Source organism: Siniperca chuatsi, linkage group LG14 (genome assembly GCF_020085105.1).
Source record: "Siniperca chuatsi isolate FFG_IHB_CAS linkage group LG14, ASM2008510v1, whole genome shotgun sequence".
NCBI lineage: Eukaryota > Metazoa > Chordata > Actinopteri > Centrarchiformes > Sinipercidae > Siniperca > Siniperca chuatsi.
In genome coordinates this window covers 7,415,529-7,441,292 of record NC_058055.1, presented here as the reverse complement: position 1 = coordinate 7,441,292, position 25,764 = coordinate 7,415,529, and the positions used below count along the sequence as shown (strand labels likewise).

Genomic DNA, 25,764 nt, shown 5'->3' with positions numbered 1-25,764 from the left:
GCTAAAATGCTAAAAATCAATCTGCCTTTAAACATAAGACATTTTTCTGTATCAAAATAAGCACAGCCTACAGTGGGCTGAAACTGCAATTCAGCTAAAGTTTGTCAAAGGAAAAAAATGAAGACAGACAAAAACATTTCATAATATATATATTTAAATCAAACACAATTTAAATATATTATAGATTAAGTACACATACATGTCAGAAAACATTAGTGGTACATAGTACCAAGAGTCTTTTCTGGTTCTTTTCCACATCTTGGCTAAGGCTCAAAACAAATTTTTAAAAAAAGGTTTAATTCACTGAGCACACTTTCCAGTCGAACAGTCCAGCCATCACTGATGTTTGTTTCAGTGATGCATTAAAAAAAAAAAAAAAAAAACATAGCGATCACCATAAAAAAGGACTAACATTAATATATGGGGTAAACCAGAAATCTACATATATATATTTATATATATATAGAACATTTAGGACATGGAGTTTGGAGTTTTCCCAACACAATTGGAGCACTTAAGTTCATTAGGGGAATATTTCTTCTTCTACGCTCTGTAAAGGTGCCAGGAGGTTCATATAGGAGGCCAGCCAGTCCAAGAACTAAATCAGCTCTTCTTCGTTTTCATTGTCACATTTGCAGATGTTCTACAGTACGTAAAACAGCCAAGGTAAGACAGCTCACTTCAGTGAACAGCAGACAAAACTACTCCAGGCAGGCCGAGGGAAGCGTACGCAAAAACTGTACAATGCTGATTTTCATCTGCTTACGCCTTAAGTGGCCCGACCCTTAAGACAGACTTTCATCTAAAAACAAGGAATGGTTATAAAAGGTGTGGGGAGGTGTGTCATGAGGGAGTGAGGGCAATTCAGTCCTCCATAGGTCCGTTTTTCAGACAGTATGGCTACAGCAACGCAGTGATGGTCCTGACTGACATGCTGCTCCTTCGTGCCGGCTTTCTTCTTGCGTCATGTTGAATGTTTCCTTCATCAGGAGTGACTTCCTGCAGTCTGATGCAAGCACTTGGCTTTGGCGACTACACGTGTACCTTTATAGCGTTATGGAGTTGGAAGATTGGAACAATGATGTACTTCAACTTTTCCATTAGCCCATGCGTGAACAATCACTCACCCAAGCTCACAGCCACACACACACATACACAGACACAGACACAGACACAGACACAGACACACACACACACACACACACACACACGCGCGCACACACACAGTGGTTGGGGAGATGATAAAATGCCTTGTTCGTTCTCAGAGTAATGCAGTTCATTGTAGGGTGAACCCTGTGTACAGTTTGTCACTGGCTTGGCCAGCGTCTGCAGGGAGTGACAGTTCTTTGGTTCCTCAGTGGGGTCATAACTGCAGACAGACAAAAGAAAACACTTAGAGAAGAACTGTAGTCATTCCACAAATCACCGCACAGGAGAAAGACTACCGACTGAGGCTTTGTACCTTGGTGGCCTTGCCGGGGCTGTCATGGTTTGACTGGTGGACGACGTCGTTGACAATCATCTTGGCAATCTGCCATGCCATCTCCTCCTGGGCCTTGATGGAAAGAGTCACAGCACAAACAATAACTTTAATTCACCACAGACTTTTAATGATATTCTTTAATATATCATATGTCATGGACAGACTTCACGAAGTGAATTTGAATAAATGCCATTGAGAGCCTTGCTATGTGCCTCAGACCACTGAATCATTTATGAATATTTTAACATCTCGTGGCCTCACCTCATCTGAGTTGCCTTGGACCCATTTCTTCATGGCTTGAGAAAACATGGAACCTAAATGAGAGGAGAGGGAAGGCTGAGTGAGACAAAAGGACTGCATCAGTAAGCACAAATCCTAAATTAATCTGAACAAATAAACTGCTACAAACTGCAGGCTAATTTGACTTTTTCAAGGTGAGTTCATCCTGACACATGTAAGTATTCGGTGCCTTATTAGACTCTGCAGGAGTCTAATACATTCTAGTCCAAGAGAAAGTACTCTTAGACATGATAAATACAGATTTTGCATGTTCATAGATCTAAAGAGTAGTGCAGACAGTTTTTTTTTCCAAGGGAATGTTCTTAAATATTTCAGAAAGCTATGAGCTGTGAGGAGAATGGGAGCAGCAACAAGATGAGGTTTATATTCATGGGCACAGAGTAGATGTTTTTCACTGCAAGGAGGCATGAGATAAAATATGAGAGAGTGAGGGCAAAGACTCAGAGAGAGCCTAACAGGTAGAAGAGAGAGCAAGAGAGAAGTCGGAGCTTATCATGCCTTTGGATTTCTTCACGTCCGGCTCTGGCTCTGCCTCCCTGATAAACTGGCCCAGCTCATTCACCTTCCCAAACGTCATCTTTCTGAACAGACAGCGGAGAGGAGACGGATGAAGACAGCAGACAGAGCAAATGGGACAAAACTGAGCCTAAGGCACACACAACATTCAAACACCACCATGTGTGTGTGTGTCTCTGTTTGTGTATCCATTCAATAACTGCAATTTCAGTGGGGGGAAAAACAAATCTGACTACAGCAGCTTTGTCTTTCAATAACATCATTCTCTGGAATTATTTTTGTACGGGATTTTTCAAAGCACGCTCATAAAACACTTTAGGAGGGAGTCAATAAAAACAAAACAGATACACGCATTAAATCCAAACAGCAGTGTGGGCCATCAAAGGAACATAAAAGGAGAGAAACATGACAGTAGAAGACAACAAGGGAACTTGAGGGAAATTACAAAAAAGATAAATTAGATAACAGCAAATATTTGAAAAGTTCATTTAAAGAGATGATTTAAAATGCAGATTTAGCCATCTTAAAGCCAAAATGGTAGTTTAACCCATCCGAAACAAATCAAATTCCAAATACTCTTTACATTTTTAAAAGCACACCAGTAGTTTTAGAATGATTTCTGATCTTTCAGGCAGCCACCAGTTTCCATTCATTTCATTACATGTTTCTACTAATTTTTCTACTTATCTGATGATTTTCACTCTGTTTACCAATTTCACAGACACACAAAACTCACCCAGCGTATGGCCGCTGGTACAAGGACTCAGGGTCCAGGCTGGCAACATCCACCGTGATCGCCTCGTCAAAGTTTTTCAGGATCTTGATCGCTGCCTTTCTGGCACCTTGCTGTAGTGAAGATACCATGAACTGAATGTTTGGCAGCATTACAGGTAACACTTTGTTTTTTTCTATGAAGACAACTAAACAGGAATGATCACAACCCTTTGGCATTAACAAAACTATCTTCATTATTCGTATAATGAGGCAGAACAGGTCTAAATGTCAGCAGACGGAGGAACATCCCCACAGGGGCTGAAGATGTGGGTTAAAGTTGGGGTCACCTGAGTCTGAGAGCCCTCGCTGGCATTTGAACTTGAACGGTCGTTGTCCGCGGCCCCGCCCTGACCTGGAGTGCTGACATTCACAAACTCATCTGCCCGCACCGAGTTGATGAGGTCGCTCAGGTATTTGTAGTAAAGGTTGCTAGACAGGAAGCCTGGCATGTAGACCTGAACAAATGCAAAACAGGGTGAACTTTGTTAGGAAATAATGAGCTCCCCGATATATTTCTGGGCACAAGTTACAAAGGTTTGTTACTGACCTTTATGTGCCAACAACAGTGTTCGGCTTTCATTTCATTAACTTAAGGCAGGTGCATTTGTCAGTGGTGTAATAGGACAATTCGTCAGTGACTTACAACACAAAACCTTTAGGAGGATCCTATTACATTCAAGAAAACAGTTCAAGCAGATTTTTAAAAATATCTAATTCAATGTTTTAAAGGCCAATGTAAATGTTTTGGGTGCTTTATTATCCATATCTGAACATTCCCTATTTCCCAACATAGTAAAATAACATAAGAGACGACCCATACTGAAAATGATGAGTCCTTGGTGTGTGGCTATTTGAGAATCTGACCTTCTCCATGGTGGTCCAGGCCTGTCTGAGTGGAGTGGTGAAACAGTCGGGGAGCGGCCCTCCCTCTCGGCAGATATTCGACTCTATCTCCATCCGCACAGAGTCGCCAAAGCCCAGAGGGTTGGTAGCCTGGAGTGAGAAATACCTGGGGAGGAAATAGAGCAATGAACGATTGAGTTCAGATGAGGGCACCTATATTAAGATTTTAATCAATACCCAAAAGACAATACAATTCAGAGGAAACCTCAAGAGACTGCATTTTAAAATGAGGTTGTAGGCTGCCGCCCCATATAAAGGGCAGAATATGTAACTTTAAAAGGGGATGTTGAAGAAGCAGGTCGGTAGACAGGATTATGTACAAAAAAGGTGGCATTTATTAACAAAAATATTAATGAAATAAAGGCAAAAATGAAACCCTGGGAAATGCAACAAAGAAAACTTAAAATTGAAGAAAAGAGGAAGAAAAAACAGTGCAGGCTCACAGCAAGCAGCCACCTAGTCTCCTATTACTATAGGCCAGTGACCTTCTCAGCCTCAACTAACTGAAACCCACCATCTGCTCAGGTTACCATAGGGTGAGCTAGACTAACACAAAGCTTTCAAAGCATACAGAACAACAAACAAACTGGGATTTCTCAATGGCTGCAGACAAATCTCCAAGAAAGAATGAATGGACTGCAATTGTCAATTAAATAAACTGTGTGGAGAGACTGACCTTCACTTTATGATTACAATATGATCAATGAGAAGAAAAGAAGTTAATGCCTGATAAGGTCTATCTGATCGAAATATTGCATTTATAATCATGGGAGCTAACTAACAGCGTGTAGATTACTTTTCTAATAAAAGACAACAGTGGCTATAATTTTTATTTCCAATTATCATCACAAAGTCGCCTCATATTATTCTGAGCTGCAGTGATGGAATAAGAGTGTAAAGGCATCGACACTGTCAGGAATCCTGTCAGGAATAAAATAGAACAGCAACAGTTATTTGACTGACAAAAATATCTATTTCTCTTTATTGCTTGTCACTTTATTGTAAACTCTTTTGTCCTTGTTGGTATCCTGTAGGAATGATGACTCTGTTTTTGCAGTGATCTGATTGGTCAGTGGTCAAGCTGCTTACAGGTTCTGATCTGATCTTGCTCAGGAGCAGGTTGGTGTCACTCCGGGCAAAACTGTCTTAACTCACTGGGGATTTTTTTTTTTTTTTACTTTGAGAAAACATCTATTCTGAGACTAAATAGACTTAATTATTTTAACTTAATGGCGACCAAGTATCAAGTCAAACCCATTCTTTTAACAAAAACAACTGGGGGTCTCAGAGCACAAGAGGACTGCAAAGAAGCTGAGCGAAGACCTACTTGTCGTAGAGGATCATGGCATCATTTTGAGCCTCCTGGCCATCATACTGGCCCTTTTTAGCTGCTAGCTGGTTCTGGAAGTTGTCTGCCGCCAGCCAGAACTGCAGTACATTCATCGCCTCCTCCTTTTCCATGTACTGCAGGGAAAGAGATACAGAGCACAGCACAATTCAACAGAAAGTCACTGTGGGTTTTACTGTATGTCCTCTGTATATGCTGACTTGACTTTTGTGTGGAGCTGTGGTGTCACTTTTGCATCATATCAATAGGTTGGGAGATTGCAAAGGGAGCATCCATAGGGTTTTTTTGTGTTTTATGTTTACTGTCCTCGGTTTATTGCTGCTGTGACAATAGAATTTCCCTCTAGAATAGACAAATAAAGAAACTAACAGAACTTATTTTTCAGTAGTGGAAAGTGTACAATTAGGAGTCAAGAGGAGGCACAGATTGTGTGCTAAAGAAACAAAAAAAAAAAGGTATAATAGCATTGTAAAAATGTGTTTGTAATGAGACACCTCGCATAAATCATGTTTTGGGAACCACTGGGCCCACTCACCTCAGAGAAGTAGAAGAGAGCTGACTCACAGAACAAGATGTCAGCCAGGAACACAGAGCCACTAGTCAACACTTCAATCTGGTATTTACAGAAATGATGGCTCCGCAGGAATTCACTAAAGTGCCTGGAAATGAAAGAGCAAGTGGGAGATGAAAACAGCAGCACTGTGGATGTCAAGGTGGTAAAATGACAAAGGACGCTAGTTGCACTTTAATCTTAATGTCAAAACATGGCGATGGGGAAACCTTGCTGTGTGAGTATTAACTCCTCTAGAAAATGAGTAGACAGAAACTCACTGTTGCTCCAAGATGGTGAAGACTACCGACTGTGCAATAACAAAGCAGTTCGGGTCCACCATGCCATCCTCTCCACATATCTTAGCTATGCAGAGGAAAGGCAGACATATTATTGCACTAGAGAATATCATTTAAGATGGATGACAAAGTTCTTGTGACTGAAACCAGAGCACATAAAATATGGTGATTGATTTTTTTTTTAAAATACAGTAAGTTCCTATTGGCAACGTCTGTATCTTACCAACTATGTCGTTTCTGATCTGTTCTGTGATGGGGATGGGCCTCACAGCGTCTGGAGAGATATACTTTGTGAAGATGGTAACTGCATCTTTCTCTATACCTGAAAAACAAAGACAAATAGCTGATCATCCAGTGATGCTACAAGATACATAGGAGTGATGTTTTTTGCCCCAAGTGTACATCAATGAAGAGATATTTTAAAGGATAGGTTCCCATTTTTTCAAGGCCATCTTAAAACAATACTAACATATCCATATGTACATTGAAAAGTGTTATTGGTCGCTATAATTGTTCCTCCTGTTCATACTGGCTGCAACGAGATCCCTTCCTAAAGCAATTTCAATGTAATAGACAAATCAAGAGGATATCTTCCAAAGTTAGTGTTTTTAGTACTCCTCACTTTATGTCACTATCCTGGCCTCATATTAGCTTCAGCTGAACTTTAGAATGTATTTTACACAAAAAGAGGTCTGTGGATTTTGTCCCCCATCATTTACATTGCGGCCATTATGGACAGCAGGAACAATTAAAGCAACACAATAACCCCTTCAATGTACATATGGGCATGTCAGAATTGTTTTAAGATACATTTCAAAAATGAGCGCCTATCCTTTAAAGCTGCATAAGACTACTCTGAATGACAAAGTCGGGCTGCAACAGAGATAGATAGTAGCATCAGACTGGGGTGGCATTGTATCATTTTATAATACTTTCAGGTCACTAGTAAGAAATATTTTTAGTGCACAGGAAGTGAAGAACTAGGGCTGGAGCGATATATTGAATATATATGATAATTTCGAGTATCAATTAATGAGCGATATGGCAGATGACCATATCGTCATTTACAAGTTATTCGTTGCACATTTTATTAATTTATTTCTGCATTAAAAGCAGGCTGTGTTTACATGCAGGAGACTCGCTCTCCCTCTCCCACAAAGTCACAGACTCCCCAAACTAATTAACCATCATTGCCCTGACTGAGTTAAGTTCAGTTCCAGACAAAGATAACAGCGGGTCGATTATATGGAGGTGGTTCAGTTTCTGGGGGGCAGATGTGAAACAAACTACTATCCTCTGCAAAATATATCACAAAACGATTGCCAGAAGTACCACAAATCTATCTGTTCACCTAAAACAGCCCCCAGTGCAGAATGAAGAATGCATAAAACTATATAAAAACAAATAGTGTACCACAAGATGACAACAACTACATTTGAAGTTTATGGGATTAAAGTTGTCCTTCGCTACGATGGATTTCCATCTATCGGATCCCAGAGAGGCCACGTATGAGTGTAGATCTGAAGGGAAAAAACTTACGCGACTTAGGAATCTACAGGTGACAAGTAGCTGATTTGTATAGACAAACAATTTACTGTGACGTAGGCTCCCACGCGATCAAATGAAGCACGTCATTATTGATGATCTTACCACGTTGGTTTTGCACGTGCTGTGCCTTTTTCAGTCACTCATATGTTGAAAGCAGCCACGAGTGAGGTCGTCTCCGTCACCCCATAACTGAAGCGAGTGTGTGTGTGTGTGTGTGTGTGTGTGTGTGTGTGTGTGTGTGTGTGTGTGTGTGTGTGTGTGTGTGAGAGAGTGCGAGACAGAAAGAATGAATGTGTGTCTGCCTCCCTGATAAATGCTATGTGTGTGACAGTAGTAAAATCCCAGTGTCCCGGACACCAATATTTTAATGCATCAGACAAGATTAATCACTCTCAGGCCAACAAAGATTTGTGTATGTAGGTAAAGCTTAGTATCATGTCTTTTATTATTTATTATTCTATTCCTACAAAAGTGTTTGTGAAATGGCCTTGTCAAACTCCTGTTCCTAGTAGAAGAAGTAGAAATGATGAAGTGGTTCATGCTCAAAAACCTTCTAGTCTCTGAATGAATGTCAGATACCAAATAATAGGTGCTATTTGTTTTCAGTTATGACTCCTAAAGCCAATGCAACAAGCTATTAACTCAACAAAAGCGTGCAATTACTTATTTACATAGATGTTGTAGATAATTCTTTAAGATGGCAAAACGGAAGCTGATCAGAAAACAGTGGGTCAGAAAACAATGTTAGGAAGCGGGTGCATCCGAGATAAAGAGTTGGTGGTACCAATTCTCCACTCTGGTGCCATTTAACCACTGCAAGAGGGCTCAAGGAGAAGACAGAGCACTAGTCAAACCTCAAACTGTGGGAAAACACGTGGAAAACATGATGGAAACATGGCATTTATCTTTGTTTCATGTATTAATTTGAGAAATGTTACAGTCTCTTCATCGCTCCACACTGATCTGATGTTTTCATCTGACTATTTTTTCGTGCTTCAGTGACGTTTCATGTACGTCATGATTTGTTCGCTAAGTTTCCATTGCACTTTGTGGCATTTTCTTTTTATCGATAATCCAACTTCTCCACCTCAATCAAGCGTAAAACTTTTTTCCACTCAGGTTTTTTTGTGCACAAATTGAAAATGGGCATAAAACCAGGTGGATGTAAACACACTTATTGTGTCTGCATAAAGCTCTTTAAATTTAAAAATTAAAACAATCTAGTTGTCAAAGTACAAAGTACCTTAACTTTAGCTTTAACAGTCAATCAATAGAAAGTTTCCTTCCTTCCGAGTATGTAAATAAGATAAACACTTATAAAGAGAAAGGGTTGTTTAAAGGTGACTCACTTTTCATGAGTTTGTCAGAGAGGTCTCGCAGGGTGCTGTTTGGCTGCACCTTGTAGGGAGTCCCTGTCCTGGAGGGTGCCTGTCTGCTGGGGGTTTCTGCTCGAGGGGTGCCGGGTCTCAGGCCGGCTTCTGTGCTGGAGGAGTCCCGCTGCTCTGACTGCACTGTAGGGCCTTCACTGCTGCTGTCCTGGGCGAGGGCATTGGGTGTGTGTTGGGCGAGCTCCCGGAGCTCCGAGCCGTCTGGGGTTGCAGGGACGTGCTCAGCCAATGAGCTGTGTTTGACGGAGTTTAGGCTGTGCGCTCTGACCCGCGACCAGCTGGTAGAGCGGAAACTCTCAGCCTCCAACCAGAACCGAACCAGGTGGTCAGCGCCCCGTAGTTCCATGAAATGCATGTAATGGGGTATCGCCACGTTGTCCCGAAGGACATGGTCCACCGTCTTGGACAGCCGAGAACCGGTCTCTTGGGGCTGATAGTTCACACTGGAATGACCTGGAACATACAAATGTGCACACAATTAAGCAATCGACTTAGCAGAGGTAACTATAGGCTTTAAAAGACACATTTTAGACTTTAAGAGTATTTTTTTCTATTTGAGTGCAACTTTTTAACCTAATAAATTAACAACTGTGTCAATAGAGCATTTCTTGCAACAGGAAAATTCAGAAATGAGAAAAAGGCAGCTTAAGAAAATACACAAACTGCTTTACATACTTTTCAGACTTTTACTGGTATCTGTAGTGTAATTGAAGTGTCCATAATAACAGATCTAACACTGTTACATACACTAATCCCTGCATTCACATGACAATAAGATTTTCACTGCCTTTAAGCGCACATTAGACACTGAAGTATTTGACTTTAATAACAGACTCAGCAGTACACTTTCTATTATTTACAGCTTTCAACTTTCAAACTTGAAGGAAGATAAAATGTGCAATGTATTGATGGAAGCTGCAACATGAAGTGAAAGATAAAAAGTGGATTTTCTGTGTTCAACTCTCCTATTGCAACAGAATATTTGGTCCAGGCTGAAAGCTGACGTGAGCTGAATTTAAACTCCTGGATATTTATTTTGAATTTCCAGCTCTCTCTCTGTCTAAAGGTGGCCTTAGACTATGCAATTTCACAGATGATTTAACCCAGACAAACTTTTCAGAATCATACGTCAACAGCATCTATGTGTCCTGTCCATCCTGTCATTCATGCGTGTATGAAGTGGTCAGCAATGACTGTGGCACTCATGGCAACCTTTGACAGTCTCCAAACTTCAGCTACGTCTCAACACTGAAAAAACCATGCGATTACTGTAGGAATGCCATATTTTTTGACTTTACAATGTCTCAAATGCAAACTGTCTGTTTGAATAACATCCACCATCCTAGGGTACTGCAAGCACAAACACACACGCACATTCCCAGAAAACAAAATAAACAAGGAAGCGTATGAATTATGACTGTGAATCAGAGAACATCAGCTGTAGTTAGAGTGAAGCGTGGGCTGAGGCGTTGTGGTGTTATGCCCTTTGAAAACAAAATAGTGCTTCAAGAGATGTCACCCAGTGTGAAGTGCTTATCAATCAGCCTCTTCAGATTCCTTAAGATCACACAGTGAAGGCCACCTTAATACCAAAAGCTGTCAAAATCACAACAACCAGTGCAGCATCTGTGTCTGCGTCCGATCATCAAAAAGCAGCTGCCTCATTTGCATTTTTTAGAGCCAGTCAAAGTCTGCTACAACACCCCCTCACATGTGCTACATCTGCTCTATACTCTTTCAACCGCTCTCAAAAGAGAGCGGGGAAATCCTATGATCATGTTCAACATTATGGTTTTCACTGGCAATCAGCTCCTATAGGCCACTGACTAGTAAAGATCAATTTTTAACTACTGCTAGCCCTACTGTGGCTTTCAGTCTTAGCTCTAGGTTGAACTGCCATGGCTACCTTCCTCTTCCTTCTGTTAAAGCCACAGCCCACAAATCATTGGCACCGGTGTCTTTCATTCAGATTTTGTTGTCTGGGCAGCGCCACAGGTTCCTCCACCTCCGTCTGACTCACCCCAGCTACTTGCTCGTACAGTTCCTGTCACTGCAGTCACTCAACATGTCAGCCACACTACACCCTCATATCATGGCATCCAGCATACATACTCACAATCTAATTTTAGAGTACTTCTGATAAAAGGGAGGAGCTGTTTCCTCACCATGTGACCACATGAGAAGAGGGACTGTAAGGCCAACATAACCCTGACAGCCTTTGGAATGTTTAGGTGCTAGTCACAACTGATGCTTGAAGTCATTTGCCGCTTGCACAAGACAGTGTGTAGTTTAAGCCATCTCAGTGATGCAAGAGTCACACTCAGGCATACTGTAGCTACAGCACATTACTATGAGAAACGTAATCATCCCCATAAGGTTAAAAAAGGAGCATATGAAGCAAGCTTTGCAAAGTTTATAATTCCGTATATTTTGTAAATTGTTGATCATATTTTTTTTGTGTGTGTCAGCATGTTTATTTTTTATTTTATAGCAGACCCTGCAAACATGCTGTACCTAAAATATTCACATACTTTGACCTGTTGAAATATTAAGTTTCAGTAAGTCTGACATGACAATTAATTAATGAGTCGATTAATCAATGAATTAGTCATACAGCAAATAATGGCTAACTATTTTCATAATCAATTAATCGTTTCAGTCACTTTTCGAGCAAAAGAGCCAAACATTCTCTGGCTTCAGCTTCTTAAGTGTAAGGATGTCCTGCTTTTCTTTGACATGTACTGTATGGTAATACAAATATCTTTGGGTTTTGGACCGTTAAAACAAGGAATTTAAAGACATCACCTTTTCAATATTTTCTGACATTCTATAGACTAAAAGATTAATTGAGAAAATAATCTGTTCAAATGTTTGGTTGGGCCTTAAACAATATACAAACATATGAATGCAGGCTCTGTACCAAGATCTCCAAAGTGTGCAGCCTCCATGTGGCTCGGCTGTTTCTTGAGGATGGCGGTGCGTCCGCGGGCAAAGGAGTCCATGTTGGCCGAAATTGCATTGATGGCCACATGGCTGGGCCCGGCAGCTTCCTGGATGGCATGGTGGTTCCTCAGTCCTAGTGATGGAGAGTGAGGGCTTACTGGAGCTGTGAGTGGAGGATGGAGGACAGAAAATAGGCATTAGGCAAAAAAAATTATAATTTGAAAAACAGTACAATGATATCAAAGTTCTGAGTGGCCTGAATGTATGACATCATTGTGACTTGTATGAAAAGGTCTTTATAGTGAAGGTTCTTGAAAGAGCTCTCAGTGTGCAGAGGCCTCAGGGTGTGAGAGATGTTTGAGAAGACAGACTGCTCAGTGTTTGTTTGACTGTGAGCTTTATGTGTTTCACTTTGAAGCTTGAGGTCAAAATGTTGGTCCTTGTGACAATACAACCAGCAATGATTAAACATAATAAGAGCCAACTTAAGCAAGGAGCTGTTTGAATCACTTCTTTAACAAGGCTAATCTCAGTTCTAAGTGCAAAAACATCTATAATACATCTCAAAGTGGCCAAGGGTCAACAAATGCATCACAAATAACTACAACAAATCGATATTAAAACACTGTTGTCTGTAATGTTTACATGTCAATTGAAATGCCACTATTAAAAAAAAGCATTTTCAATTCAACAACATTGTGTGACAATTTCATAACCTCACAGAGGTGATGATGAACTCACCTCTATTGACTTTAGCATCTGTCACTTTCTCAGGTTCTTTGCTTTTGGCTGTGGGGAGAAAGATGAGAGCTGTAACTGGAGAAGCATACAGCATTTTCATTCAGAAGAGAGGGCGAGACCAGCAAGCAAAAAATTCATACATGAGATTCATTGAGAGATGAAGTAAAGGTTGGAAAGACTGAAACACACTATCTAGTTACATAATAACATAGTGAGGAAATTGATATACTAGAAAAGCAACTGTAAATAACTACACTATGCAAAGAAATGCTCATTATATAGTAAGCAGGACTGAGAGGGCTTTCATACTGGACGTCAGCATTAAGAGTCCTTCCTAATATTTGTGACCTTGGTATATCAGCTGTGGTGGGTCCGGCCGTTTCAAGACAGATTTTCTCGAAGTCGAGTGGCGACGGCTTACACCTGAAGCTCTATAAGAGTTGCTGATTGTCCATAAAAAAACATGGTATCATAACTTAGTGCATGAGCTAAAGTTGTGCATGTGGCCTAATGCAAAACTATTTAACACTACGAATATCTGACGCCACTCCTAAGCTGTGTGGCTAGCTGTCAAATAAAAAATGAAATATGTAGCCTGCAGTGGAACGAGTGCTAAGTGGCAGACATGGTGGCAAGCACTCATCAGAGTGACTCACCATTCATATCTTCAGATTAGGCTGTTGCTTGCTGCAAAGAGCGGTCTGGCTAAGTATCAATTTCAAGCACTGACATTACACAATGGACTGAGAGGCCTGGGCAAATGGTACAGAAGATGCTCTTTCAGCGAGACATTTTGGACAGAGCTGTTTGTGAATGCATGTGTCAGCCAGCAGTCAGAGTCGGTTGGCACTGACAGAATGTCTGTCACAGCAAAGAGCTGTGACTTTTAAAAAGCTGCAATGGATGTTCTGGTTAAAAAAAAAAATATTATGTATTACAAGAAAACTGTGAATACAGCATTGGTGGGCACAGATTATAAACCAGCTCGATCACATCATATTATTAGCAGCACAAACTACACTTTTGGACATAGTGCACCGTGATGACTCTCTCCAGTGACAGCAAAGACTAAAGATTTGTCGAAGTGAATGCGTGCACTCATGCTACGTATACAGTATTGAGAACATGCTTTTATTATGTTTACTAGTGGCACATGGATTTGACTAATCTACTGCTCCACATAGCTAATTGTAATTTAACATTAGTGCTATAATTTCTTTGGAAAAAATTTCCCTTCCCTATAACCAAGGAACACACTTACTTCCTGTCAGTCAGTGTCATCCTAGTCCAGAGTATTATAAGTGCACTCTCTCTAATATTTCCTCATTTTAGAGACCTGCTGTGTCAGCTGCTTTGACCACTAATCTCACCCTTAAAGATGAACAACTCTGGGCCAGTTTAGACAGTGAAGCTACTATGCTGATTGCCCGACAAAACACAAGCCGACTTCAGTTAAAATCCATTTCACAATCACTGCTTCTCCATTCTGTCCTACCACATTTGTGTATTTTCTATCGAAGCAATGAGATACACTTGTTGTAAGAAACGTAGCTCAGTGAAAAGGCCTCTCGTAATGTAATTGGTATGTTGTAGTAAGAAAATATAGAGCTTCTTCTTTAAATACACTTGGTTGCCAATTTATTAGCTACAGCTAGCTAAAACGGCTGTGGTCTAATACAACAGCCCTCCAATTCAATCAGTCCCTTCTGCTTAACGTTGGATACTGCTGACCAATTTTGCTAACGCTAGCTAGGTTACATCCCTTGCGGTCAAACGTTTCTTAATGAAGACTAACTACACACACATGATAACTAACAACTCTGATTCAGATACAACGGGCTATTATCACCTTTTTATATTTCTTGCTGGTTAAGGCAGTATGAAAATGCCCTGATAAAGCTAGCTAGCTGCCATAGCAAAGTTCGACACTTGTGTCAAGTGATGGCTATCACACATACCAGAGCTCACTGAGAGTTTTCAACATTTGGAAGCACTATTTTATGCATACATAATCATACTGATGTGTCTAAGTGGTACCCTGCTGACAGCTCCCTGCGGTGGATTTCTTGCCACCCTGGCTAATATTAGTTTGGATGAGGCAGGGAGGATAGAGGCCACCGCTAAGCTAGCCATGTTACTGCAGTGAGCAGCGGCAGCAGGAAAACTCATTCCCATGAACACCGCGGTGTCCTTGGCTAATTTGCTTGCGACCGCAGTCTCGACCACATTAGTTACAACTTATCGGGGACCACTCTCTCCTCAGCCGGACTCTCTTTGCTGCTGGCTACCGTTGACGTTGCAGCCTTCAGAGGGAGCTTCCTCACCTTTTCTCTTGAAAAACGACATGACGGGTTTCACACTCTGAACGTTTCCTCAGCTCACTGACACCATCCCGTGGATTCGCGGGTCCCTTCATTCAAATGCATCTGTTCTGTACACTCCCGAGGTGGAAATGTGTTATTATCGCAGCCCCGGTGTGCGCTGTCAAATTACAAATTTCTCCAAATCCAAACCCAGTTCCGCGGCCATATTGTCAATAAACGTCTTACTTCCGGGCTGGTGCGGCAGCAGCATTGTGGGAAATGATGTGTTACCTGCTCCGGTCAGAAGAGAGCAGTGTTTCCATATGGACAACCCTAGAGAATTACATTATTTTAAGTCAAATGATTTTGTAATATAATGCGGTTTCTACAATTTAATAAAAACATTCAAAAAGAAATGTATTTAATTGATTTGATTATTATATTGGCAATGTACTATCCTAACAAATCTAAATAGACAAATTAAAAACCTTTATTATTACTTATTTACTTATTAAAACCACCAACAGTATGATGATTACAATGTGCTTTTTTATGTTTTTATGTACAGGCATCTTCTTGGCCTCTGTTGTTGTCAGTGACTATATATAAAGTTAAAAAAAACTGCAGCAATCCTTCAACTATATTATTCTAATAATACATTTTCCATGCACGTATACAGTGCATGAATATGAATATGAATATGAATAAGAATTAGGGCAGCAGAGTGAGAAAACTAAAATGAATTTTTGGAGGAATTGGCAACCACTCATCATTGGGGAACAAATGTGTGAGATTGGATTTATACTGCTTTCTCAACAAAAGTGAACTGGAAGTCAGAATGATAAATAAAAATGTGTGAATTCTTTAGAGAGTTTCGCTTTAAAACCAGGATGAGGGCTACAGTTACACAGTCATTAAAATGTAGCCTCACTTCTGGCTGAATAGACCTCTATCACACCTCAACAAATGCAACTGTGAGAGATACGTGTGTGAGACATCTCTCATATCACATTTCATCATCGTATCACTCTTATAAGCAAATAAGTGAAAACACCTGTGTGTGTGGACCACGGGTGTGTAGGGCCTTTAACAATATCGTGCTTGTTTTCTCTCTGTGTAAACAGTGTATGGACATTACTGCAACTGTCTGGTCTGTCTTGCACAATTTTTTTATCATGATGGAGTTTCAGTCCAGTTCAGTCCAGTGGTGTATTTCAAGGTCTCAGATGTACTATTCTTTTAGGGGTAATGCGTGTTACTAGTTACTACTGCATTTAGTAAACAAACAGCCAAAACAATACAAAACACTTCGCAGAAATTCAATATTGTTTTTATTACATGAAATGTAGTGATTTTGTTTATAAGAAATGTAGACCTTTTAGAGATGTGATTTAAGAGCAAAGATCCACATAAATGATGCAAAGTTATCATTTTCATTGTAAAATTTTAGTTTCAGTCTCGTCCAACTCCATGCGTCTCTTTGGGCCTGTCGATGCGGTAGACAAACTCTGCAGGCACGAAGTAGCCCAGGTACTCCACCTGGTCAGGTGTGGTGTCTATGTAGTAGTGGCCACCTTCTCCGTGGTGGCTGAAGCAGTGGGTGTGCTCCACGCGCAGGTCCAAACCCTGGATACACAGCAAACAAATGAACAGAACCATTACAAAGCAGCCTATTCTGCAAATGCACTGCTGATAGGTGCTAAACCCATAAACTCATCTTATCTCATCTGTGTCATTGAGATGAGAGTGTGTTTGCTTTACTTACAGGGTCTCTGGATACCAGCACTGACTGGCAGATGAGTGGGGCGCTGACCTCAAAGTGCTTGAGCCAGTTGTTGACTTCATCATTGGTGTTGAGGGGGCAGACCGAGAACTCTCTTGGCTATCGATGAGCAGACACAAGGAAGTAAATCAATGCATGCACTGACAGTAATCATGCATTCTCTGCCACGTCCGATATTTACCATGATGTGGATTTTAGCTTTCCCTTTCTGAATGATGAACGTGCCACCCAGAGCCAGGCTTTTATCAGGGTAGTGACCTTCAAGGGTGTTCCTCAAGGCCGTCACAAGACTGTGGCCTCCTGTTCTCTTCTTGGCCCGCACCTCTATGACCTGGAAGAGGGCATGACAACTCAGCTTAACAGTCACTTTCCTTTTGTTTGTTTTTTAAAGATTTCTGGGGGGGCTTTTTGCCTTTATTTGATAGGAACAGCTGAAGAGAGATGTGTGTGGGTGGGTGGGGGGGGACATGCAGCAAATCTGTCACCCACTAATTTATCTTTCATAGGTAACGTTTTAACTGTGCATTGTCTCTACATCACAGTAACAACTTTATGCCCATTGACTGCCTGGAGGGTCTCTAACGTTATTTTAATTTCATATTTAGGTGTACTTGGAAACTGCTAAAAATATGACCACTTTAATGTTTATCCTTTCAGATGTTGGGAGCACACGAGATGGAGCTGAAGTTCACGCACAACAGCTTTAGTGTGGTTATTAACTTGCAGATAATTGTGTTTAAGTTCATATATAACCAGAGATGTTCATTATCTGCCAAGAGCAAAAGTAAAAATGACACTGCATTTTTGAAAGAACCCCAGTGCACCCATCCATCATTCTTTCTCAGAGGCAAAAAGCTGCAGATCTCGTTTGATCAGATAAGACTGATTACCTTTCCAGACTTCCCTTCACAAGCGTACAGATTGCCCAGCAGTCCAAAGTTGCAGTCAGAGAATTTGTCACTGTATTTTTCTTGCAGACACTGGCCATTGGCTGGATTGATGGAGGAGAAGTAGCTGCTGTTCACTGCAGGCCTTCCCTCCGCTTCAGTGAGAACCAGAGGCATCAGCTGTGGACGAAAATATTTGATCCATCAACTCCTGTGTTTTAAAACTATTCTCCAAGTTTATAATGACAACACGATACTTTACTGTAGGGAAATCCACTTTTTACTCTCCTCAAGGAGGATCAGTGATTCAGCATCTCACTCACAGGGAGGATGTGTGGCAGAAAGGGGCTTTTTTTCATTCTGTTTTTCATCATCATTTAACGTAGCCAGTGACTCTAGTGAATCAAGTCAGTTGCTTCATTGCAGAGCAACCTTGCTTGCCCAATGAGCAGCTTTCAGTCCAAACTCCAGAACGCAATCCCACAATCACCCAAAGTTTGTCTTTTTCAATCCAATATTTACTCTGTAGTCAGACATGCTGGTAAAAAGAGGTAAATGAAAATGAAACTATCTGACATAAGACATTACTGGTACCAGTTTTGATTATTTTGGCCACTGCTTTAACAAATCTTTGTTTTGCATGCTATGGGGGCTTTCAAGGTGATATCTGGGGCATCCACTCCAGGGGAAAGGACTGGAGAGCTGCACCCTTCAGAAAGCAAAACATAAGCAGCTCAAAAGTGCCTTAAGTGAAGATATTTTAGTCAGGATCTGTGGTGTGATAGGGGTAAAAATGATTCACCTCTGCATTCATTCCAACAATTCTGGAGGGAGCACCTGCGGCCCCGAGGATGAAGGCTCCTGGCAGCTCCAGCTCCTTTGAGATGGTGTTCATGTTGTATTCCTGGGAGGAGGAGAGACAACATTATAATAATCCCATTCACTACAGGTCATTGCTCAGTATCGCCATGCAATATTTTCATAAAAACTACCTTGTGTTTCTGAACCAAGGGGACGAGGTACGGCACACCACCGACATCAGTGATGCGAGGATTTCCACACAAGCCTACAGTATGAGGACAGAGTTGACACAAATCAGGTAGGTCTCCAGTGTTCCGCACATGCAAATGTATATATTGTTTGCCAAATCAGGGTTTCAATCTGTAAAGAAAGTTCAACTACACTTCAAATCCATGTCCCATATCAGTCCCACGAACCGATTGGCCTATCTCACTGTCCTTATAAGCAAAATGGGCTATCATACTTGCTTGTAACCCCCCCTTGTGTGTTATTATGGCAATCCAATCGACATATGAATTAAGGCTAGGTTGTGTTCCATTCTACTTAATGGCGGAAGAGGATGTAAAAAGTTCACTGAAGCTTGTTTTTTTTTTTTTTTTTACTTTATGGAGTTGTTGTAAGCCCACAGTTCCTGTCAGTTTCACCAAAAACCTCACAGATTTCACTAATTAATGATAAAGATCAGTTGATATTTCTGTAATATGTCCCAATGTTTTTGATGCCTTTGTTACAATTCATTTTGTCCCATTTTTTTCTAGGCAAAACTAAATTCTACATGTATATATAATCCATCATAGAACTTTATGCAACATCAAATAGATCTTCATTTCACAGTATGCAATACATCCATATTTGAAGCTAATGAGACACTTTGAGAGGCTGATAAATGGAAGTAGTACAAAAACGCAGTTTTTAGCCGTAAGGGTTAACAAAGTGTCACATCGTGCATGAATTGACTAAATACACATGTAGGGCATGCATGAGCGATTAGATTTTCACACTTCTAATGAGGTTCCGACATCTAGATGTATAGTTTTTACATACTGTGAATATGCATGAGCTGTACTCGACAGGCTCTTACCTTTGACAGGAAACTGGAAGGGCTCTTTGGTGAGATCTGGGCACTCCACAACACTCACCTGAACTTCAGCAAAGTTGTCCTCCAGTCCTGCTTGTAATACTGCAACCAGCAATAATGTCTTCATCATTATTTTGTTATTATTATCATTACCTCATAAACATGCCTGTGCCACTTTGCCTGTAAGTCCTTACCACCACGCAGTTCCTCTAAATCTGGGGCGTGCAGCTGAAGCTTTTCAGTTCTGCTGATATCTGCCATAACTGTACTTGAAGGCAAATGAACCAGCAGACTGTCAGTGGTGCAGGAAAAGTCGATTGTTAAAACAGTGATGTATGGTTGAAGTACAACCAAAGAGTAAATACTAACAAGATAGTTTCCATCCCACACAGTGTTTCCTCGCCTCTGCAGGAAGTTTATTAGTATAACTGCATAAATGTAAATAAACGTATTTTGTTTTGGGGTAATATTCAAACAAAATAAGTTTTTAGGAAGTAAAGTAGGCATACTTAGAAACTTTAAAAATGTTTTGAGTTGTTGGGTTGATGGTTAAACTCTATATAAATAATAAATAAATGTGAAAATAATGTGTAGTGTAGTATGGGAGGGGAGCGAATTATATTCATATCAAATTAAATGACCAATATAAACACCATGTACATATCTTATAGGCTATATTTATATCTATTTGTATAGACAATCCAATTATTTCAGTTTATTTAAACAATTGTTTCAATTTCCACAATATTCACCTGCTGGGTTATCTGCATACATGGACTGGGTATTTTTTGTTAATACTAAAATATTTAGTTTAATAATGAAACATGATTCCAATGTTTGTTAGGAGAAAAGAAAACTAACTCAAGGTCAATTTACAAGCGTATTCTGGAGCTTTCAACTCCAGCTCACGGTCTTCATCAGCAATTTATGTGAAAATACTGATGGAAGAACAGTCGAAAACGGAAGTAGAAAGAGTGAAACCTCTTGTTTCACTTAGTGACTTGAGGTCCTCTTTGGTGATTGGTCAGATGATTATTCGTCACGTCGGTGACGTTCAGATACTTCCTGTTTGACCCAGAACCACATGTGTAGATCCTACTCTCTTTTCCATTTGTTTTGGTGCAGCTACACGTCATTATGCGATGTTAGCGAGATGTTTAGTTGATCAGTCATCATTATGCATCTAGAGCGGACCTGTAATCGGATACAACTAACACATTTCGAGCATCTTTTCGTTGGAGGCATCAAGCAGATCTAATCTCGTATCACTAATCACTATTTCTAACGCTAGCTAACGTTACACAATGACAGGAGTGCACGATTCTCTAACTTTGACTCGATCCGATGCCATTTCTGAAGTTATATCAGCGGAGTCATTCCACGTTGTCCTGGAAACATCCCCTCCAGACTATGTGGAGAAAATATCGCGGTATCTTGAGTCTTCTGCAGGACAGAGCAGACAGGATACAGTATCTAATGAACCCGCTGAAAGGTAAGGATGTCCCACACAAGTATCACAGTTATGATAGAGCTTCTCCTATAACAGCAGCCTGAAAACGCTCCAGTTTGACTTTCTAAATGTATAAATGTCTCTCTGCAGTGATTCAGGAGACAGCCTGTTCATAACTCAGAAGCCAGTACCTGAGGCTGTGAGATCAGCAAGACCACGCTACAGCTCGAGGTCAGACCCCATATCTCCCAGAGTTCTAGAAGAAGGTGAAGATGACACTTCATCGTCCGCTTCCTGTGGAGAATCCAAAACTGACAAAAAGAGGAGAAGGAAGAAATACAGACTGCCAAAATACAGTTTCCCTTTCCTCTCAGGGAGGAAGTGGAAGCCTAGAAGCACGCTGTTAGCTGTCCAGCAGAACACAAGCCTTCATGTAAGGACAACCAATACTTAAATACACGTTTTTTTTTTGCTGGCTGTTGTTGTATAACATTAACAAATGCTTGCCAATGTTATTTAGTGCTAAAGTCTCAACTTTTTACAGCATTTTGCGATGGGAGGCTTTTTTAAATGTGTCACAGAGCTGTGGCAGGACAATCAAAGAGGAGATCATCTGGAGTCATCTTTACCAACAGTTGACATAGATGGGGATTCCATATCTCCGTTGTCAGAGTAAGTTCATTTCAAGGAATATTGTAGAAGAAAAAGTAGCTTCGATCCATCAACGCCCAGTAACCATAGACTAATCCCCAATCTTCCATTTTTAAGTACAATTTTTGAGAAAGCACTTTGAATCGCACTAACCTGTATGACAGGTGCTGCACAAATCAAGTCTGGTTGATTGATTGGTAATAAAACACATCTATTCTGTTATAGAGAAGATAGAGAAGAAGATGAGGACATCAAAGTGGTGGTAAGCAGGCTGTTAAAACAAGGAATCTTGCATCTCATAGCACTTTTTGTGAACTTGGCTGTAATCTGTGTGTCATCGTACAGGAAAAGAAACGGTTTGTGGTACCATCAAAAGCAAAGAGCCGACAAACCTGGTGCAACCAGTTAAAACAACAGAGGGGGAGGAAAGCTGGTAATGCCAGACAAGAGACCTCATGTAGGAGACAGTGGAAGACGACGTTACATAAAATACCAGCTAAGGCATCAATATCGAGGGTTACAGTGTCGTCTTCGGATACAGAAAACTCTGATGATGGAGAGTCACCTTGTAGAGTTCTGGTTGAGAGGGAGAGGAATGATGAACGCTTAACAAGCGACGGAAACTTTCTGGCCCAAGCACCAAAGACAAACGGACGTCTTACCCGACAGAAAACGAAGAATCTGTTTCAGCAAAAAGCAAGGGAGGAAGAGTTGTGTAACGACAGAGATGCTACAGTTTGTGAGCCGCATAAGCTACAGAGAAGTCCAAGGCAAGACACACAGAAAGGCAGAGAAGCATCCACAACTGTAACAGAGCCTCAAACTGATGTTTTCCTCCCAGACGATCTATCCCAGACAGGACAGGCAGAGGAGGAGCCTGAAAGCCAAAATCTCTTCCACAGTCTCCCAGACCTTATAAGTGACACTAATACTGATAGGGTATGCAGTGAAACCAGGGTAAGGAAGAGGAAAAAGAAGAAAAAAGACAAAGGAGATGATGAAAGTGTAGAAGAAGAAAAGGGCCAGAGTCAGGAAGAGCCTGAGGGTCTGCATGCTGCAACATCTGTGAATGGGAAGGTAGAAGAGACTCCCAGCCTGTCTGAGGACAATATGGAAAAGCCTCTGGCATCCCAGACTAGTGACGAGCTGGAATATAATGGAAACAATTGGATGGAGAACTCGTCACATGACGATAACATACTGAGACCGAGGGAGAGAGACATCCCTGATTCAAAACAACAGAAAAAGAAGAGAAAAAAGAATAAGTCAGCAGCAGAAAATGTCAGACAAGAAGTGGAGGGAAACTCAGAATCCGTTGTGAGAATGGAGGATTCTGTGTTTTCAGTGAGTTGTAACGTGGAGAATGGCGGCAAGGAGAAGAAGAAGAAGAAGAAGAAGAAAAGAAATGTTGAGGATGATGAGCAGTTACAGCCCAGCGCAGTTGCCGAACCTCCTATTGATGATGCTGAGATACAGAAGAAAAAGAAGAAGAGGAAAAAAGAAGAGAGGATTGTAATTACAGAGGAATGTGAAGAAGAGGAAGCATCGAATAGGACTTTAAGTTTGCCGCCAATGTCAACAGGACAGTTAGAGGAGTCAGGAAATTGTTTAGAAAACACTGCAGCTTCTCAAGAAACATTTGAATCCAGTTATGTCAAAAGAAAAAAGCACAAAAGGAAGCAACAGTCATCCTTTAATGAGGCTACTCGAGATGGAGAAGAGGGTGTGAGCTTTTCTAATGATACTGTAACCTTGGCTAAAAGTACAGGGATGTCACTGAAAAAGAAGAAGAAGAAGAAAATCTCTGAGGGGGTAGATATCGCTCACACTCCTGATGAAAATGAAAAGGTTGAAAATGTAGATAATACCCGGAAAACAAAGGAGGGCCTTGAAGACCAAAGTGCTGAACTAGTGACTAAGAGGAAGAAGAAGAAGAAGAAGAAGAAGAAAAAGAAGATGAGTGGAATATCTAGCAGGGATATCTCCGAAGACAATGTGGCACAAAGCGATGATTCTGTGTCTGTGCGGGAAAAGGAAAAGAAGAGGACTTCATCCTTCCTCGTTGCTGATGCAGAGGAAAACGTTGCTCAGACTCACGGGGAACAAAACTTCACTTCACAGTCTGTGGATGCTCATGTCTGGGGTGCAGGAAAACCTGGTGTCAGCGCTGGTGATTTTGAGACTGAATCTGCAGAAATCACTGGAAACATGGAGGAATCTAATGATGGGGTCAGCAAAAAGAAAAAGAAGAGGAAGAGGAAGATGTCTGTAGCGCAGGACAGTGTGGAAACAGATCACGGGCAGGATTTTGAGGAACCAAACAGAACATGTCAGAGTGCTTTGCCTGAAACCACTGACACGGGGGTGAAAAGGAAAAGGAAAAAGAAACGTATGGGAAATGAAAGTGAGTTGGTGACCCCCGTGGAAAGATTGAAAAGTGCAGCAGATGCGGGACATTCTCCAACTGATGAGGCTGTGGTGTTGATGAAGAAGAAGAAGAAGAAGAAGTGTAAGGATGAGCCATGCCATGTGGTGCAAGAGAGTCCACCAAGGACAAAAGGCAAAGAGTTGACCCTTCCTTTGGTTGCGAAGGGCAAACGTGGTCGCAGTGTTGACTTATCTCATGATGGCAGTACTTCTGACCAAGCGATGGAAATACTGAACATGGTCGAACATGCTCCACCATCTTCAGAGACACCTGGAAATCAGGCATTAAATGGTATGAGAGAGAAGAAAAAGAAGAAAAAAATGAAATCCACTGATAATGTTTTGCTTGAGGGGAAATCGTTGACTGAGTCTGCTGAGTTAGAGCCCCAAGAAAACAAAAAGAAGGAAAAGAGGGAAAGAAGTAAGCAATCGGCTGTCCCCAATATCATATCCAGCAGCCCTAAGTTATCAGAGACTTCTCTCTCAAAATCTGAACTGTCGTCTTCAGACAGAATCATGAAAAACAAGCACGTAAAGGTCAAGCGGAGACTTCATAATCCTAGTGAGGACTTCCTTACAGACTATTAGTATGAGCTCGCTGATTTAAGGAGTTGTAGACAAAGTGACGGAGTTTGATCAGTAAGAGGAAATGTCAACAGTCACCTGAACGTACAAAATAACTGTTGCAGCTGCTTCTAACATGAAGCCGTCCATCTGTTTAGATGGACAGTGTTAAAGTTACAAGTGAAAATGTGACAGTTGTGAGGCGTTTTTACTATTTAGGCTTATATAGGCTAATTATATTTTGTTTTGTATCAAAGCGTTTTTACTTACATGACAATCTTTTTGGTGTTGACATGAACTCTGGAAATATATGGAGGAAAAATGTCAGGTTTGTAAATTAAATTAATTGTAATCCATTTGTTGTGAACACTTTTTTTTTTTTTTCACACTCTTGAATGTGAAACAGAATCCCAGAGAATACTTAACCACAGTGTCAACTAACTTCACTGGTATAAATCTGAACACCTAGCCTGCCACCCAATGAGAGAAAAGGGCATTCACTGTCGGACAGTAGAGGGAAATGATATCTTTCCTTGTCCTTGCCCTGTTTTGAGCATTTTTCCCTGCAGCTGCACCTTTAGTAGAAAGCAAAAACCTTTTCATTTGATGATTTGAAAGAATTCATGGTTAAGTAAAATTCTCATTTATTATCTTATGAGAGGTAGTACTGTTGTACAAATGAAGCCTGCCAAACCCTGAACTTTTACTTGTTCTGTTAATGGTGTTTGAAATTCAAATGATAGCAACCTGTGCACTTTTACTGCGTATGATCTGATAGTCTGAGTGACTCTCAGTGTTTGTATAGCTGTAACAAAGTGCACCTTAGGCGAGAACCCTTCATGGAGTTAATAGGTAATACTGTGCCACACCTTTTAGGTAAAACATTTTCAAGAAAGTAGATGTGTTCTCTGGAATCTAATTAGTCGTTTAACTAATATGCTAAATATTATCAGTTTTGCATAATTAAAATGTGTCAAAGTTTAAAAAATCATCCGACTTGTCTGCTCCTACTTATCTGCATTTGTAA

General features: G+C 40.8%; 3 protein-coding genes across 4 annotated transcripts; 1 reads left to right on the top strand and 2 right to left on the bottom strand.

The window, feature by feature from the left end:
- Positions 1-132: 132 nt before the first annotated feature.
- On the bottom strand, positions 133-15,387 carry akap10 (A kinase (PRKA) anchor protein 10). Its single transcript, XM_044222174.1, has 15 exons — positions 15,118-15,387; positions 12,794-12,841; positions 12,030-12,215; positions 9,071-9,562; positions 6,397-6,495; positions 6,156-6,240; positions 5,860-5,983; positions 5,304-5,440; positions 3,938-4,082; positions 3,361-3,528; positions 3,036-3,145; positions 2,282-2,364; positions 1,745-1,797; positions 1,463-1,555; positions 133-1,369 (listed from the first exon to the last, which is right to left on the bottom strand). Exons 1-15 carry the CDS (start codon positions 15,137-15,139, stop codon positions 1,364-1,366), a joined length of 1,851 nt encoding a protein of 616 aa, XP_044078109.1. The 5' UTR covers positions 15,140-15,387; the 3' UTR covers positions 133-1,363.
- Positions 15,388-16,410: 1,023 nt separating this feature from the next.
- Positions 16,411-19,996, bottom strand: lg14h11orf54 (linkage group 14 C11orf54 homolog). The gene is made up of 8 exons (XM_044222172.1): positions 19,840-19,996; positions 19,649-19,747; positions 18,759-18,832; positions 18,569-18,670; positions 17,770-17,946; positions 17,061-17,210; positions 16,862-16,978; positions 16,411-16,722 (listed from the first exon to the last, which is right to left on the bottom strand). The coding sequence occupies exons 1-8, from the start codon at positions 19,904-19,906 to the stop codon at positions 16,549-16,551; spliced, it is 960 nt and encodes a 319-aa protein (XP_044078107.1). The 5' UTR covers positions 19,907-19,996; the 3' UTR covers positions 16,411-16,548.
- A 681-nt stretch (positions 19,997-20,677) lies between these two features.
- Positions 20,678-25,728, top strand: LOC122888136 (trichohyalin-like). Of its 2 annotated transcripts, XM_044222171.1 has the most exons (6): positions 20,678-21,137; positions 21,246-21,528; positions 21,640-21,767; positions 21,972-22,008; positions 22,092-23,916; positions 23,950-25,728. In XM_044222171.1, exons 1-6 carry the CDS (start codon positions 20,950-20,952, stop codon positions 24,759-24,761), a joined length of 3,273 nt encoding a protein of 1,090 aa, XP_044078106.1. In that variant the 5' UTR covers positions 20,678-20,949; the 3' UTR covers positions 24,762-25,728. The 2 variants fall into 2 exon arrangements, with proteins under 2 accessions (XP_044078106.1, XP_044078105.1); XM_044222170.1 differs by having other exon boundaries at positions 20,681-21,137; positions 22,092-25,728.
- The last annotated feature ends 36 nt before the right edge of the window (positions 25,729-25,764 follow it).